Here is a 15540-nt window from a genome sequence, read left to right on the forward strand (position 1 = left end):
TCTGGTAGCCCGGAGACAGATCTTATTGGAATGGCAGGACTCGGGGCCACCAAAACTAGGGGTTTGGGTGAGCCACCTAGCAAGAGTGCCTCAGACTGGAGAAGATAAAGTTCGCCTTGAGAGGGTCTGTGGAGGGGTTTGTCTAGAGTTGGCAGCCTTTCATCGACTAATTTGAAAATAGTTAAGATGTCAGCAGTGGGGGAGAGGGGGGATTAAAAAGGAGGTTGGGGAGGTGGAGAGCAGGAGGCAGATGTTGGGATGTTGGATATTTATTTTCTTTAGTTATTTGCATTCCTGTTTGTTTGCTTTTTCTTATGGTTGTGTAATATATATATATATATATATATATATAAAAATGCCTCAATAAAAATATATTTTTAAAACTCAATCAAAATGTTTCAAAATGATTTGCTCTCAACAAACCTGCGCTGGCTTTCCTTAATTAATTCACACTTGACTCATCTACTTCCTCTTTCACTGTGTGGCAGCATCGTTTTTGTAAAGGCAGATGTAAATGATTCATTTAGTACCTCAGCTATGTCCACTGCCTCCATACATAACTGCTCTTTTTGGTCCTTATTCAGCCCATCCCTGCCTCTTACTGCCCATACATTATTTATATGCCTAGGGATAACTTTTGGATTCCCTTTTATGTTAGTTGCCAGTCTCTTTTCAAACTCTCTTTGCTTCTCTTTTTTTCCCCACTTCCCCTATTTTCTATATTCAACTTTCCTTCACTTTATTGTAAACATGGCATCCTTTTCTTCTTCATCCTGCTTTCTACCTTTTATGTCATCCAGGGAGTTCTGGGTTAGTTTGTCTTACATTTCCTCCTCCTGAGAATGTACCTCGACTGTACTCCAACTATCTCATCTTTACAGGCAACCCATTATTGTGTTACAGTTTTGCCCGTCAATCTTTGGTTCCAATTTACATGGCTCAGAACTATTTGCCTCCCAATGAAATTGGTCTTCATCCAGAATCAAAGACAATACAGTTTTTAAGGGAAGTCTCTTCATAACTGTCTGGATTACATTTAAAATTTATATGATCAGATAAGAAAAAGGTCATGGATGATAGAACTGGTTCAATTTCATTTAACAAAATTACATGATAACAAAAGGGTTGTCACCTTTGATTTAATTCTTGAAGAAAGACTAGAAATTAAGTGGCAAGATAATTATAGAACCAATGTGAAATAGTCAGGAATTTCAGGAAAATCCATTAACCTGTTACCCCAAAGCATACATTAAAGCCTGGCTTTATGGTTTTTAATCCTTTGAGAGCACAGGTATTCAAACATTTATCAGGCATTCCCTTTACTGGGATTCACACACCTTAGCTCCCATTGTGTACTTGGGTTCACATATCTCTCGGATCCTGTATCCAAAATACCAACAGAATCCAGGTATATTTTTCAGAACTCTGGACTCCAGATATGGGTTATTTTTCTAAATATACAAGCAAATTGTGGTCTTTTCAGCTTTTAAATTAACCCATTGAGGACGATCTGCACTTATTCAATCAGAAATTTATGGTATTATTGTAGACAAAGAAAGGTTTTGTGCAGTTTCCGTGACATTTTAAGGATTCGAAGTGATTGGAAAACGATGGAAATGTTCTTACTAATTGAACATCATAAAATAAATCTGGTTCTCAAGGGGTTAATAAAGGCAATTGAGAAACTATAGGCTCAAAGATCTCTCCCAATTAAAAAAAATTCATAAAGAAACAATCCTTGACTATATGACAAGTTGGAAAAAAAAAAAGGAAAAAAGTCTTGCCTCCTACAGCACATATACCATAGGTCTATACGGACTACTTATACCACTACTTAAAGTGGTTCATTCATTTGTACCAAAAACAAGTTTATATTTGTTTTCTTTGTTTAGGTCTACCCTCAAAGCCAGCAAATGCTCCCAGGAAGGCTGGGCAGGTCCTAGAGTTGAGGGCAGAGCAGAGCAGCTGGCTCCGAGGGTATCCGAGTGCGGGACATGAGCTCTTACTTGCCTTGTCTTACAGGTTGGCATGGCAGCAGTAGATCAGTACTACTGAACAAACTATGCGCCAAGACTTACGATCTTACAGGCCCCTAGCTGGGGACAAAGTGGGGGAACAAAAATGAAAGAGCCATGAGTATCAACCAGCAGTGACTACAAAGGAAGGAGTCAGTATAACACTGGCTCATAAATTTAGAATTAGAAAACAAAACTCCCTGTTCTCATTAAACCGTGCATTTCAGATTTTCTAATGTTGAATATCAATTACAGCTTATTATCAATTTCTCCAATTGTTCCCCCTTTCTCAGTTTTAGGTGAGTGTTAAGATAGCTACAGAAATTAAATAAAGTGTTGCCAAGGATCATATCATGTTTCTAAACTTTACAAAACATTTGGAATCTATTAAATATTTAGCATGGAATTAGGAAGTGAATGTGCACCTTAAGCAAAGGTTTGCTATTAACAGTGAAAATTGAACTATTCAGTAAAAGAAGTTAATTTATTCATGCAAGGCACATAAATTAGGGCTCGAAATTAACAGTGATCCAGTACTTGCATATGGAAAAAGTAAATTCAAAGTTTTTTTAAAATAATGCAGTAACAGTGAAAACCTCAATAAATGCTTCAAGAAGTTAATGAGGACCGGGTTTTCTCAAGGACTTAAGTCATCAATTTACAACCAGCGATTATAATTAGTTTGCCAATCTGTATGGTCACAGGAGGAGTTGCTTCACTTTCAGCTTTGAATTTACTTGCAACAGTTATAGTTCAGTACTTCAGGCATGCATTAAATGATCCTCTGAGACTGTCCAAATTATTTTCTATGCTTAATCTTCATGAAACTTATTTGCAGATAGTCCAGTCTGGGGGAAGGAAAGATTCAGAAGGTGTTTAAAGTCAATGATGCATTTTAAAAAAATTAACAAAGTGTGTGTATTGGTCAGTACTGTATGTGTACAAGTGGATCCAACAGTTAAGTTTCAGCCCAAAACTTGAGTGCCCATTGCCCATCACTTTACTAAAAAAAAATGCTAAATCAATTAAATAAAGTCAACCTGATATGATCCTTCAAGGGCAATTTTATAGTAAAACCAAGCTTGAACTATACAAATTTATCAAAGTGTTTCAACACTACATATAAGGTAGTAAAGAAATTAACTGTAATTGCATCTCACCTTTATGTGCCGAACGGTTTAGGAATCTAAAAACCTGTAAAACTGAACTGCTGTGAAAAGAAAATGGGGCTAAAACGAAAATCTTTACCACTGGAAAAATAAGCCATGATGGCAAACTGAAAGCTTCAATTAGAAATACCTACACTAATTTACAAATAACTGAAATACTAAAATGGAAAACAAAGCCAAATTCAGGAGTCCTAAAATAAATGGGAGAAAAACACAACTTCCTGCAACAGGGAAGAAAAGGCCCTCTTAAGATGCAAGTATCTTCCAGTAATGTTGCTACAGAATGGAGTTCACTTTCTTGTTTTGTTTGTGGTGCTGGTATTGTAGATCTGGATCTTTAAGACATTCTGTCACCCTTCAGCAGCCCGAGTTGCTACTTCCCTTGCTGAAAAACGAAGCTTGTGAAATTTGCTTGAGCAAAAATGGTGATTCTATATATTAAGTATCAAATTCTCCACCAGCCACTTTATTCGATCAGCGTTTTCACACAAGCATTTTCACATTTAAAAAAAAAAGATTTTGGGAGAAAGTGGGACAAAAGAAAAAGAAAAAGGTGCCATTATCAATTCCAAAACAGGCAACAGACCAAGCTATTATCGATTCCATAACGGGCAACCATCCAACTGACCCATCCTCTTCACCATAAAACAACAGATGTTTCTTGTTCACTGATTTTCTCAGAAAGATTTTATACATAAATCTCATTTTAAAATCCTTCAGTATCAGGATTGTCCAAAGTTACTGGCTCTTAGAAACCAATTGGTGATAAAGAAAAAAATGCCATCCTCAAAAATTAGTTTGGAATTGCATTGGAGAAAGCTGACACCTTGAACAGTCAATAATTGCCCCATAACTATCAGACCAGCCTTATTTGGTCAGTAGCATAAATCAACGCAGCTTTGGATATATGAAATTGATGGGGAGAAAGTGCAGGACCACACTGTCAGCTTTCTCCGAATGGGGTGTATCCATAGCTACCTGATCATCATTGAGGTAATTGGGCAAACCGCCAATGAAAAGCTTGTGTGGAGAATCTGGAACCACTGTGGAGACAACACCTACAGAGAGACAAGAGAAACAAAACATGGCAATATAAACATCCTGGACTAAAAGCTAGTGGGAATATGGGTCATTAAGTTGCAGTTAACAAAAAAATTAAGGAAAAGTATCAGGATCACACAAAACATTTAACCTCTTGGTGGGAGGTAGGCAAGGGATTCAGAATGTCTGAATCACCGTGGCGATTTCTATTTAATGGATAGGAATACATGTTTCAATGAGATACATAGAAACTATATCCTAGATGATCTGCTTCCATGTGGTAAGCGAGTGCAACTGCAGATTTGACGATACCATCATGCTAATGGATGATGTGTGCCACCACCGGGACTCGAGCCATCTTAAGCTTGTGGAGGGGACAAGTAAGGGTTCAGATAATGGACCTTAATTATGTTTTGCCTCAAGAGAACAAAAGGATTTATAGAACACTTAAGGAAAGCATTATATGTTGGAAGTATCTTCCTAAACCTTAATTTGAATGAACTCACCCCTTGTTTAAAAAAAAGCAAACCACATATGGGTCAGAGGAAAGCAGAAGCGTAACTGGTAAAACCTTCTGACTTACAGTGTTGCGAATGTGGCCCTAGTCACATGCGCACGTTCCCAGGCTGGCGTAGAATCTTGCTGCGCCAGCTGCTCCAAACCGGAACATAAAGACTCTGCAGGTTTCCAAAATCCACAAGTGAGTGAACTTTTAATAATTGCAGGGATTAAGAACCGGTGAGGATGGAAGAGATTAAAATGAAAAAGAAATTGAGAAAATGTCAAAAGGAAACAGGAAAAAATAAAATGTTCAAAAGGCAAGAGGAAAAAAAACAAAAAAAAAAGAGAAAAAGAGCAAAGTGAAGGTGAATTCTTTTCATAAAGTGTATTTTCTCCACCACCCCAAGCCCAACAAGAGCTAAAGTAGCATTTTGTTTCCAAATTTCAAACCTTAAATAACGGGAGCCAATACATTTTACGTTTTAAACATTATCTGAACCCATTGACCATCATTACTGAATCTCTGCTAAAATTAACTTTCTGCTCAATTTTACAGCATCTAATATAACAGATGTAATAGGGGCTCAGTGAAACAATTGCCACATTTCTGCTCAAGTGACTTGGCTAAAAATGCAGTCTATTATCGAAGTCAGATGTATTTTGCACCTTGCGAGATCGTAGTGCTGCTCGTGTTGCAGACACAGGAGTTTGACAACTGTAGTGCTCCATCTTCCACTATAGGAAGACGGCAGAGTCAGCAACCTCCTTGGATGGGAGCCTCAGTACGCAAGGCTTAAACAATCTTGGCTTAACTGTTCATCACTGGAAATTACACCACCACCCACTCCCCACTGCCTCAACATATTTGAAATTAGTTTAGGTAGCAAGAATAGCATGGCACACCATAGTCTGACCCATTTTAATGTCATTTCTGATGTCAACATAATATTCCTTCGATCAGGATGCAACTCAGAGTATTCACACATTCCGAGTCAAATAGTCACCCTGCGTTTTTCATCCACAGAATTATAATTCTGCTGTGCGAGTTCTGACACTGACTTTCCTTGCATTTTGTTTGAAATAGTATCTGCATTTTGTTTTCAATTTTGTTTTTGTAGATGTTTGTTTTAATATTTTTTATTTTTCCATTTTAGCCAACAAATAGCTGATGTAAATAACATTTTGGTGACCTGACATTACATCTGATGCATGCAGTATACTTAAACCTGCAAAGGAAGTCCAGCACACAGATGTTGCATTTTTTGACGGACCTGGAACATGGAAAGAAGGTTGCTCAGACATGCCTGGCAGAGGTTGGTAATCATGGGGACGTCGGATCTTCAAAGACTGACCCTGGAAGATGATGCCATCAAACGCCATGGCTTGTGTAGTTTCATCGACTGAACGGAACTAGGAAGAGACCAGCGGTAGAATATTAAGAACACCACGTTATTTTTTTTAAAAAGGCTAGACCAAACAGATGCATATAAATGATTCAGTGCTTTTAGATGGAGCAGGTCTTAACTGAATCAAAACTCAAGGTAAAGCTGCAACAGCAGCCCTGTCCTCTGATAAGAGATTAAAAAAAGATGCAACTTCATACAGGATGGGGAAAATACAAGATGGAAGGAAATTCAACCACTTCTTTTGCAATGATTCAAGACCAGCACTGTGTTACAATCTCTTTAGAGATCAATACCTTTTTAAAGGAAATTTGAACTACCAGTTAAGAGTTGAAAGGATGACACAAGTATTCATGTTACTGTAATAAAAGACTAAGAGGACTGTTGAATAAACATTATCTTTCCCCTTTTTTGAAGCCAAAAACACACTTCATAAATATAATTTACACCATCCTTTTCAGTAGACATCCAATTCTCGTGGAACCAGTCCAGGGTGATTCTTAGCCCATAAGAGAGTTTACTTCTGTTCTTTTTCTTTCTCAGTCTGGGAACCTTTAATCACAAAATTGTCTTTCACAGTTCAGTTTCCTCCCCCTGAAAACTCTTCTAGCTAAGCTAGGCAAATCTTCCAGGCTTATTTTAACGCCTCACAAATTCGGTCTTTTCAATCCTAGAATAAGATCCCACCCACACTCCTGCTTGCTGAATCACAGAATATTGCAATTTATAGTTCCCTTCCCCCTCCCAGATCCTAGCAGATTATCTTTGTCTTGAGTTTTCAGGGATATCGCTCAAAGTCTTACTCTGTGACAATGTACACATGACCATATGATTTAAGAGGAGAAATTTTGAGACTCCCAACTCTCTTACCTTGGAAGTAAATAGGCAGTGGGCAGTTTAAAACACAAATGTTTACAATATTCTCAATACATTTCTGAGACTGGAGACTCAATCTCAAAGGTAGCACACAGGCTGCTGCCATTGTCTCAAAAGTATAAACCCCTTGCACCTTCTTCCCAGTAAAACAATCCTGGCCTCCTTTAATACAACAAACAAAGAACAAGACAGCATAGGAACAGGCCCTTCGACCCTCCAAGCCTGGGCCGATCACGTGTCCTATCTAGACCAACTGCCTGTATCCTTCTATACCCCATCTGTTCATGTGCCTATCCAGATAAGTCTTAAAGATCACTAACATATCTGCCTCAACCACTTCATTTGGCAGTGCATTCCAGGCCACCACCATCCTCTGTGTAAAAAACTTACCCCGCACATCTCCGCTGAACCTTTCCCTCCTCACCCTGAACTTGTGCCCCCTTGTAATTGTAATTTCCGCCCTGGGAAAAAGCCTCCAACTGTTCACCCTCCAACTGTTCACCCTATCTATACCCCTAATCATTTTATATACTTCCATCAGGTCGTCCCTCAGCCTCCGCCTCTCTAGGGAGAACAATCCCAGTTTATTCAATCTCTCCTCATAGCTAATACTCTCCATACCAGGCAACATCCTGGTAAACATTTTCTGTACTCTCTCCAAAGCCTCCACGGCCTTCTGGACCAGAATTGGACACAGTATTCCAAATGTGGCCTAACCAACATTCTATATAACTGTAACATCGAGCTTTTATACTGATACCCAGTCCTATGAAGGCTTTCTTTACCACCATTTCCACCTGTGCTGCCATTTTTAAGGCTCTGTGGACCTGCACACCCAGATCTCTCTGTGTCTCTATGCTACTGATGGTTCTGCCATGTATTTTGTAGCTCCTACCCGAACTGGATCTACCAAAATGCATCACCTCACATTTATCCGGGTTAAATTCCATCTGCCATTTCTCTGCCCAATTTTGCAGCCTATCTATATCCTGTTGTATCTGACATTCCACATCACTATCCGCAGCTCCTGCAATCTTAGTATCATCCGTAAACTTGCTAATCAGACCCACTACGTTGTCTTACAAGTCATTTACATATATTACAAAGAGCAGAAGTCCCAGTACTGATCCCTGCGGAACACCACTAGTTACAAACCTCCATTCACAAAAACACCCTTCCACTGCTACCCTCTGTCTTCTATGGCCAAACCAGTTCTGAATCCATCCAGTTTGTTCACCCCTGACCCCATGTGATTTAATCTTTTGCACCATTCTGCCATGAGGGACCTTATCAAATGACATTCTCTAACATTCAAGCCAGCCAGGCTGGGTGTCATGTGGACTTTTGAACAGGTCACACCTGTGCCTTCATTTTACTCCAAATTAAAGACACAGCCCTAAAATATAACAATCATATAAACCTCAATTGTAACAACTGCCAGAGACTACACCTGCCCACCCTCTCCAATGGAAACGTGAACACTGCACAAGCAAATAGTTGCAAAATTCTTATACAAAGCATTTATTAAGCATTTTATAAGCAGTTAGCTATGAAGTAACAAATACAATGCATTCCTTCAACGATGGCTATTAATTCATATATTTTTCGCACCAGTTATAGATTTTCCTCCAGTAATTAATGTGTCTGTGCCTTTCCTGACATCCCCAATTACAGCCTACACCGTGAAGTTCAAACTCAGTTCAGGAATTCAGTTCAATCACTCAATTTGATTGCCCCCGTACCATTTCAAATAACTATTATTCTATATTTGCCAGGCACATGTCCTCAGGATTAACCCAAGGCAGTGCACAAGGGACAATTTTTGTTCTGTTTCAGTAACTTGCCCTATAAAGTAAAGAAAGCTGGGCAGCTAAAATAAATATTTGTTTTAGAAATAATATTAGAAATCAAGGACACAGACTTACCTCGAGAAAAGCAAAGTTTTTATCTTGATTAATCTGCACAGCCAGTACAGGGTTCCCTGGAGCCTGCGACAACCCAGCAAGGCGCATCTGAGCATTAAAGAAGTCTGCCATGGCTTCCTAAGGGAATAAACGGTATGCACAGACACCTTAAAATCTGCTATTGAGCACCACCTGTATCACAAATGGATGCGTTTCCCACATTTTGACATGCTATCAACACTTTAAAAAATCAACTCACTAACAGCTCAGTTATACTACTATACCCATACAATTCTACCCACACAAGAACCGTTATCAAAGTCAGTTCTTCTGACAATCTGCAAACAGATTGTACAAAAGATTATGCTGGAGTGGGGGAGGTCAATTCTATTTACAAAAAATCCAAACAGCTCAAATTGCCGTTCGCGTCTCTCTACCTTTTCAACAGATGCTGTGGGGAGAAAATTGAAAAGGTGCAAGATGGTACAGTTCTATAGGTGCTTTCCATGTGCTCACCTTGGCTCTGAGTATTGAACGGTCTATTTGATCAGAGGAAGAGAGTTGACACCAGGCACATTCTCACTTCTGGCAAGGGTTGTTTGTACAGCAATCACAAAAGAAACCACAGCTCAATTTTACATAATTGCACCTAAAGATTCCAATATCAATTCTAATCAGCTCAGTACCTCGTTGCAAGGCACACTGACCCATGAAGTTTTTTTTAGTGGGGTGGGGGAGCAAAACGGTTACAGAATCCAAAAAGCCCTACGCTTGTAAACAGTTAAGTATAATTGGAAAATTAATACTGGCTTACGATACTAAGCCATTGTTAATCCCACCACATCTTATTCTCCATAAACAGCACAGCAATAATCTTTTGCAGCCAGAATTATTAAGACACTGACCTGTGGAGGATATAGCAACCTCAATACCCTTGGCTAATTCTACTCACACCTGACATACCGGTCTGCAAAGGTTTCATTTAAAATTCTTATTCTCATATTTGAATCCATTTCTGGCCTTGCCCCTCCCCAACTCTAAACCTCCTCCATGCCTGAAATCTCACTCCTCTGACTCTAGCCTTTTCTGTCTCTGTCCCAACTATTTGCCCCATTTTTGTCTTCAGCTGCATTGGCTCCATGCTCTGGAATTCTTCCCCTAAACCCACCTATTTTTTCAACTTTCTCTCTCCACTATGTATAAGCCTTGGCTTAGAAGTAACGTTCACATCAGAGCTAGGACATGGGTTCAAGCCTCACGCCAGAGACTTGCATGAGTAATCTAGGCTGTCCTTTACCACATGGAGAGTGCTACGATATTACAGCCACTGGCTTTTGAATGAGATGTTAATTTGAAGCCTTGCCAGCCGTCAAGTGGTTGCAAAAGGTCCCATGGTCTATTCAAAGAACAGCGAAATTGTCCTCGTGTCCTGGCAAACATTTACCCCACAACTATCACCTTGCTGTGTACAAATTGGCAGTTATGTTTCCGCGTTATAACAGCAATTCAACTTCAAAAGAAAGTGTTATGAGATGTCCAGAGGTCATGAAAGGGACTCTAAAATTACATGTTTTCCTTCCCTTACAATGGTTTTATTCTTGCACGTTTTCATCCAATTCAAACCCAACAAGATCAGGAAACCATGGAGCATAATCTTTATTCTCTTTCTCAGCTGCAAAACCATCACAGAGTGGGATTTCCCAACTGCTGTGCTTGCAACCCTGCAACTTAATATCTCCTATTTGTCCCACCATCCAATTTAAAAGGGGAAAGGCAAGCACACAGATGGTTTTTTTTTAGCTAGATGATCCATTTCTTCTCTAGATTTCCCAGTACTTTGACCCATCTAAATGACCTTTTCACTCAACCATTTTAATGAGGCCTGTTGCTGTTGTACTATTAAGCGAAACCAAGACAGTAAAATAAATTTAGATACTTTGCACTTGCCTCTGTGACACCAAAGGGTATGTTGCCAACATACAATCGTCTGGCCTGCCTGGTCATTTGGCTGCCAATGATAGGAACCTGTGTTGGTGTGATCGTCACACCACCTACTGTGGAGGTTGCCAACAGTGCTGTAGCAGGGATCTGACCCGCAGCTAAGGAAAACAGAGGGAGAGACACATATTCTTTTCCTTAGTGCAATACGGATATGTTCACTGAAGAGTAACACTACAGCAGCCAGATCATCACATAAAACAGTCTGACTTGGTTCTCATTAAACTCAACATAACAAATTGGGAGAATCTACCTTGCATTGCCTTGTACTGCATCGGGGTAACGTGCTCAAAGCCTGGAGGAGGCACATCCCAGTATCTGTAGGGCTTCTTTCTACGAGAGCGACGGGGAGACCGACTGTAGGGATAAAACAAACAAAACTTGCAAAATTTAATGCTTTAATGAATGCTACTGAAACATCAGAAATCATATCACGCCCAGGTAGGATAATTTTGTTTGTGATGAAATATTTATCCCATACTAATGTTGATCATACAAACCTTCTTAGATCCAGTGATAGAGCTTAACCTACAAGCGAGAAAATGTTTGGATCCTGCCACCCTTCTGCCCCACAGAAACAGCAAAGCTATCAATAGAATTAAAGAAATTCACCCTACAAGGGAAGGGTAGGCTGGCATCATGGAATCTTTGGTGTGCAGAAACCTTTACGTTGAACAAGATAGATTCTTCCACATTTGGTAGTGTCAGAGATGCAGTTTTATCGTCAGCAAGTTTGCTGACGATATGACCATAGTGGGCCGGATCTCGAATAACGACGAGTCAGAATACAGGAGGGAGATAGAGAACCTAGTGGAGTGGTGCAGCGACAACAATCTCTCCCTCAATGCCAGCAAAACTAAAGAGCTGGTCATTGACTTCAGGAAGCAACTGCACACACCCCTGTCTGCATCAACGGGGCCGAGGTGGAGATGATTAGCAGTTTCAAATTCCATGGGTAACACATCTCCAAAAATATGTCCTGGTCCACCCACGTCGACGCTATCACCAAGAAAGCACAACAGCGCCTATACTTCCTCAGGAAACTAAGGAAATTCGGCATGTCCACATTAACTCTTACCAACTTTTACAGATGCACCATAGAAAGCATCTTATCTGGCTGCATCACAGCCTGGTATGGCAACTGCTCGGCTCAGGATCGCAAGAAACTTCAGAGTCGTGAACACAGCTTAGTCCATACACGAATCTGCCTCCCATCCATTGACTTCATCTACACCTCCCGCTGCCTGGGGAAAGCGGGCAACATAATCAAAGACCCCTCACACCTCACCTATACACTCTTCCAACTTCTTCCATCGGGCAGGAGATACAGAAGTCTGAGAAAACGCACAAACATGTTAAGTAATGGGTTACGAGACATTGGAATTAGTTGTCTCATTTATGTTAAGTGTCCATTAATTGACACTGATATGTAAAGGGGCTTCAGGTGGCCTCTGGGAGGTGGTGTGTTGTTAAGAATTTTGTGCAGAGGCTGTGGAAGTGAAATAAATGGTGTTTGATGAAAAGGAACAAGAACTTTAGACTCTTCATTTCACAGCAACTAAAACGTCTAACAATGGTAGCAGAGGAGGGTTGCGGTGCAAATGTGAAGGTCTGAAAGATACAACTTTTCCTGATCAAACCAAGGAGTGAGTGAGAAGGAAAAAAAAAAAGATAGTGACCAGAAAGAAGGCATTGTCCTATTGACAAGCAGTTTTACGCCGGTAATGAGGGTGTTGGGTGCAGAATCCTTCAACTGTGCTGTATTGGACAGTGGCTGCACATCTACTGTGTGTGGAATTGACTGGTTAAAATGTTACCTGGACTCTTTGAATGCTGAAAATCGTAACAAGGTTAAGGAATTTGAAAGTTCCACAAGTTTCAGGTTTGGGGATGATAATACTCTAAAGTCGCTGAAAAGAGTGGTGATCCCTTACAATATTGCCGGAGTGAATCATTTCATTAGCACGGATGTTGTTTCAAGTGAGATACCTTTGCTTCTGAGCAGACCATCGATGAAGAAAGCACACATGAAACTGGATATGGAACAGGATAAGGCAACAGTTTTTGGAAAGACGGTGGACTTACAATTTACACAGTCGGGACACTATTGTATTCCATTACTGACAAATAATTTTTCAAGTAGAGTGGTTGAGGATGTGTTAATGGCAGTTGAAAATGGGACTTTAGCTGATAAAAAGCTTGTGGTATTAAAACTGCATAGGCAATTTGCACATCCGTCTCCTCGGAGGCTGAAAAATTTATTAAAGGATGCAGGGGTAAGGGATGACGACTATACTAAACTGATAGAACAGGTTAGTGACCGCTGTGAAGTTTGTAGGAAGTACAGAAGGACACCAGCACGACCGATAGTAACCCTACCTTTGGCCAGGGATTTTAACGACATTGTGGCCATGGACCTTAAGATCTGGGATAAAGCAAATAATATATTTATTTTGCATTTTGTAGATTTAGCAACCAGATTTAGTCAATCAACGATTGTACGAAGTAAAGAAAAGAGAGTAATTCGGGATCAAATCGTGGAAAAATGGATAGGGACAGGAATGGGTCCACCGGAAAAATTCCTTACGGACAATGGGGGAGAATTTGCTAATGATGAGTTTAGGGATATGTGGGAAAACATGACTATCAGAGTTATGAATACGGCTGCAGAAAGCCCATTTAGTAATGGTGTCTGTGAAAGAAATCATGCTGTCATCGATGACATGCTTCGGAAAATTTTGGCAGATCGGCCAAATTGCAGGCTAAATTCAGCTTTAGCATGGGCAGTACATGCAAATAATTCATTGCAGATGGTTGGGGGCAATAGTCTTTTATCAATTAGTGTTTGGTAGAAATCCTAAAATTCCATCCATTTTGAATGACCAGCCTCCAGCTTGGAAGGGGGCTACAATTAGCTCTGGTTTTGCTGAACATTTAAATGCATTACATAGGAGTAGAAAAGCTTTTTTGGAAGCAGAAGTGTCTGAAAGAATTCGCAGAGCTTTAAGAGATAACGTACGGCCATCAGATGCCGTTTTTCAGCAAGGAGACATAGTATACTATAAGAGAGACAATTCTAATGAATGGAAAGGCCCAGGGAAGATCATAGGCATAGATGGCAAAACAATTATTTTGCAACATGGTAATCAAACTGCTAGGGTCCATTCATCAAGGATAATGGGTACAGATTACAAATTTTCAAATTTAGACAGAGCAGACAGACATGACGAGGAACCAGAGTCATCTGGTACGCATGTGTTACAGAACTATGAGGACCAATTAACTGATATAGACAGGGTTTCTGGAGGAACACAACACTTCTGGTGAATTAAAACAGGCCATTTTTCCGAAAGGGCAACTGCCAAAAGTTGGTACAAAAGTGACATACTTTTGAAGGGTCTAGCCAATGGAATGATGCAACTGTTATTAGTAGAGCAGGGAAGACCACTGGAAAGTATAAACATTGGTTGAATGTACAGCATTCAGGGGAAGGAGTCAAGACAATGGATTAGAAAACAAATTTCAAAAATGGAGGGCACAGAAACGCAGTGCCAGTTCAGATAGTACATAGGGTAGTGAACAGGTCCGCAGGAAAAGGTCGAGAACAATTGAAAGGACATCCCACAGCAGAAGGGAAAGATCAAGCAGTAGCAGTACAGAACGAGATACCAGGCGGGAGAGGGGACGTAGATTGTCAAGATCTCAGAACATGAGTAAGACTATATGGATTAAATGATGCATCTCGAGTCTGGCATTTTTCGGTAAGGTCAGTTTTGTTAAAGTTAGGCTGTTGCCAGTTGAAAGCAGATCCTGCAATGTTTTACTGGCACTATAAAGGAAATCTTTCTGGCATTTTTATGATGTATGTCGATGATTTTTTGTGGGATGGGACTAGTGATTTTGAAGCTATTGTAATCTCTGGTTTGAGGAAAGAATTCAGGGTGTAGCCACCTAAAATGGCTGATTCCCTATTAATTTGGCAAAACCCGATTTAAAATGGCTCACCGAAAAGGCTGATGGGAAAAGCAGCCAACAGGACACAAACAAGACAGCTGCAGACAGAATAGCGTATTCGGCTCTGGGGAAGTCGGCCCAGATCGATACTCAAGACCATTAGCAGCACATCAACCCAGACATCTGCAATTTAATCGGCTATCCCCGGGAACAATTGCAGCACATTAGCAATTGAATGCCGGGCCAGACCTGTCGGCGCCTGCAGTGGCCGAAACAAAGACAGGTGAACGACCACCCCCCGATCGAGGAATCGCCCCGTTATTGGACGTATCGAACCCAGTGATTGGGAACAAGTCCAATCACTTGGGACTCAGGGTCAAGGGCCACCCCGAGAGGCGGGAAGCCCCTGGGCCCTATAAAGTAAGGGGCCAAGTTCAGATCGCTCGCTCTCTCCCTTCTTCTCCTGTTCGAGACCTTCGCAAGAACATCGACAAAGAAACAGTAAGTTTGACTCCAGCGATCGCTACCCGATAGACTCCTAGCCATCGACCTGTATCAGCCGTTTTGAATCCCGCGGGCCAGATCCGATTCGATAAGCCATTCGTTTCCCTGACCTGGTGGGCCCTTCCTAAAGTTAAGTATTGGCCAGTAGTGATAGGTTTCTATATAGATGGTAGGA

The 15540-nt window shown here is 40.6% G+C and overlaps 2 protein-coding genes across 5 annotated transcripts in view; one reads left to right on the top strand and one right to left on the bottom strand.

Moving 5' to 3' along the window:
- Positions 1 to 5999, top strand: part of LOC140395380 (uncharacterized) — a 242299-nt gene extending 236300 nt beyond the window's left edge. The window contains exon 17 of the mRNA XM_072483074.1: positions 5881 to 5999. Within this exon, the coding sequence (XP_072339175.1) occupies positions 5881 to 5920 (40 nt within the window). The 3' untranslated portion in view covers positions 5921 to 5999. The remainder of the gene's footprint in view (positions 1 to 5880) is intronic.
- LOC140395379 (splicing factor U2AF 65 kDa subunit-like) overlaps positions 1 to 15540 on the bottom strand; it is a 75343-nt gene that overhangs the window by 27718 nt on the left and 32085 nt on the right. The window contains exons 3-7 of one of the 4 annotated variants that reach the window (XM_072483068.1): positions 11161 to 11264; positions 10853 to 11008; positions 8931 to 9043; positions 5953 to 6136; positions 4163 to 4242 (exon numbers count right to left, since the gene is read on the bottom strand). In XM_072483068.1, coding sequence (XP_072339169.1) covers positions 4163 to 4242; positions 5953 to 6136; positions 8931 to 9043; positions 10853 to 11008; positions 11161 to 11264 — 637 coding nt within the window. Of the gene's footprint in view, positions 1 to 4162; positions 4243 to 5952; positions 6137 to 8930; positions 9048 to 10852; positions 11009 to 11160; positions 11265 to 15540 lie in introns of all 4 variants that reach the window. The other 3 variants (XM_072483067.1, XM_072483070.1, XM_072483069.1) reach the window with 3 other exon arrangements.

This window comes from Scyliorhinus torazame, chromosome 18 (genome assembly GCF_047496885.1).
Source record: "Scyliorhinus torazame isolate Kashiwa2021f chromosome 18, sScyTor2.1, whole genome shotgun sequence".
Classification (NCBI taxonomy): Eukaryota; Metazoa; Chordata; class Chondrichthyes; order Carcharhiniformes; family Scyliorhinidae; genus Scyliorhinus; species Scyliorhinus torazame.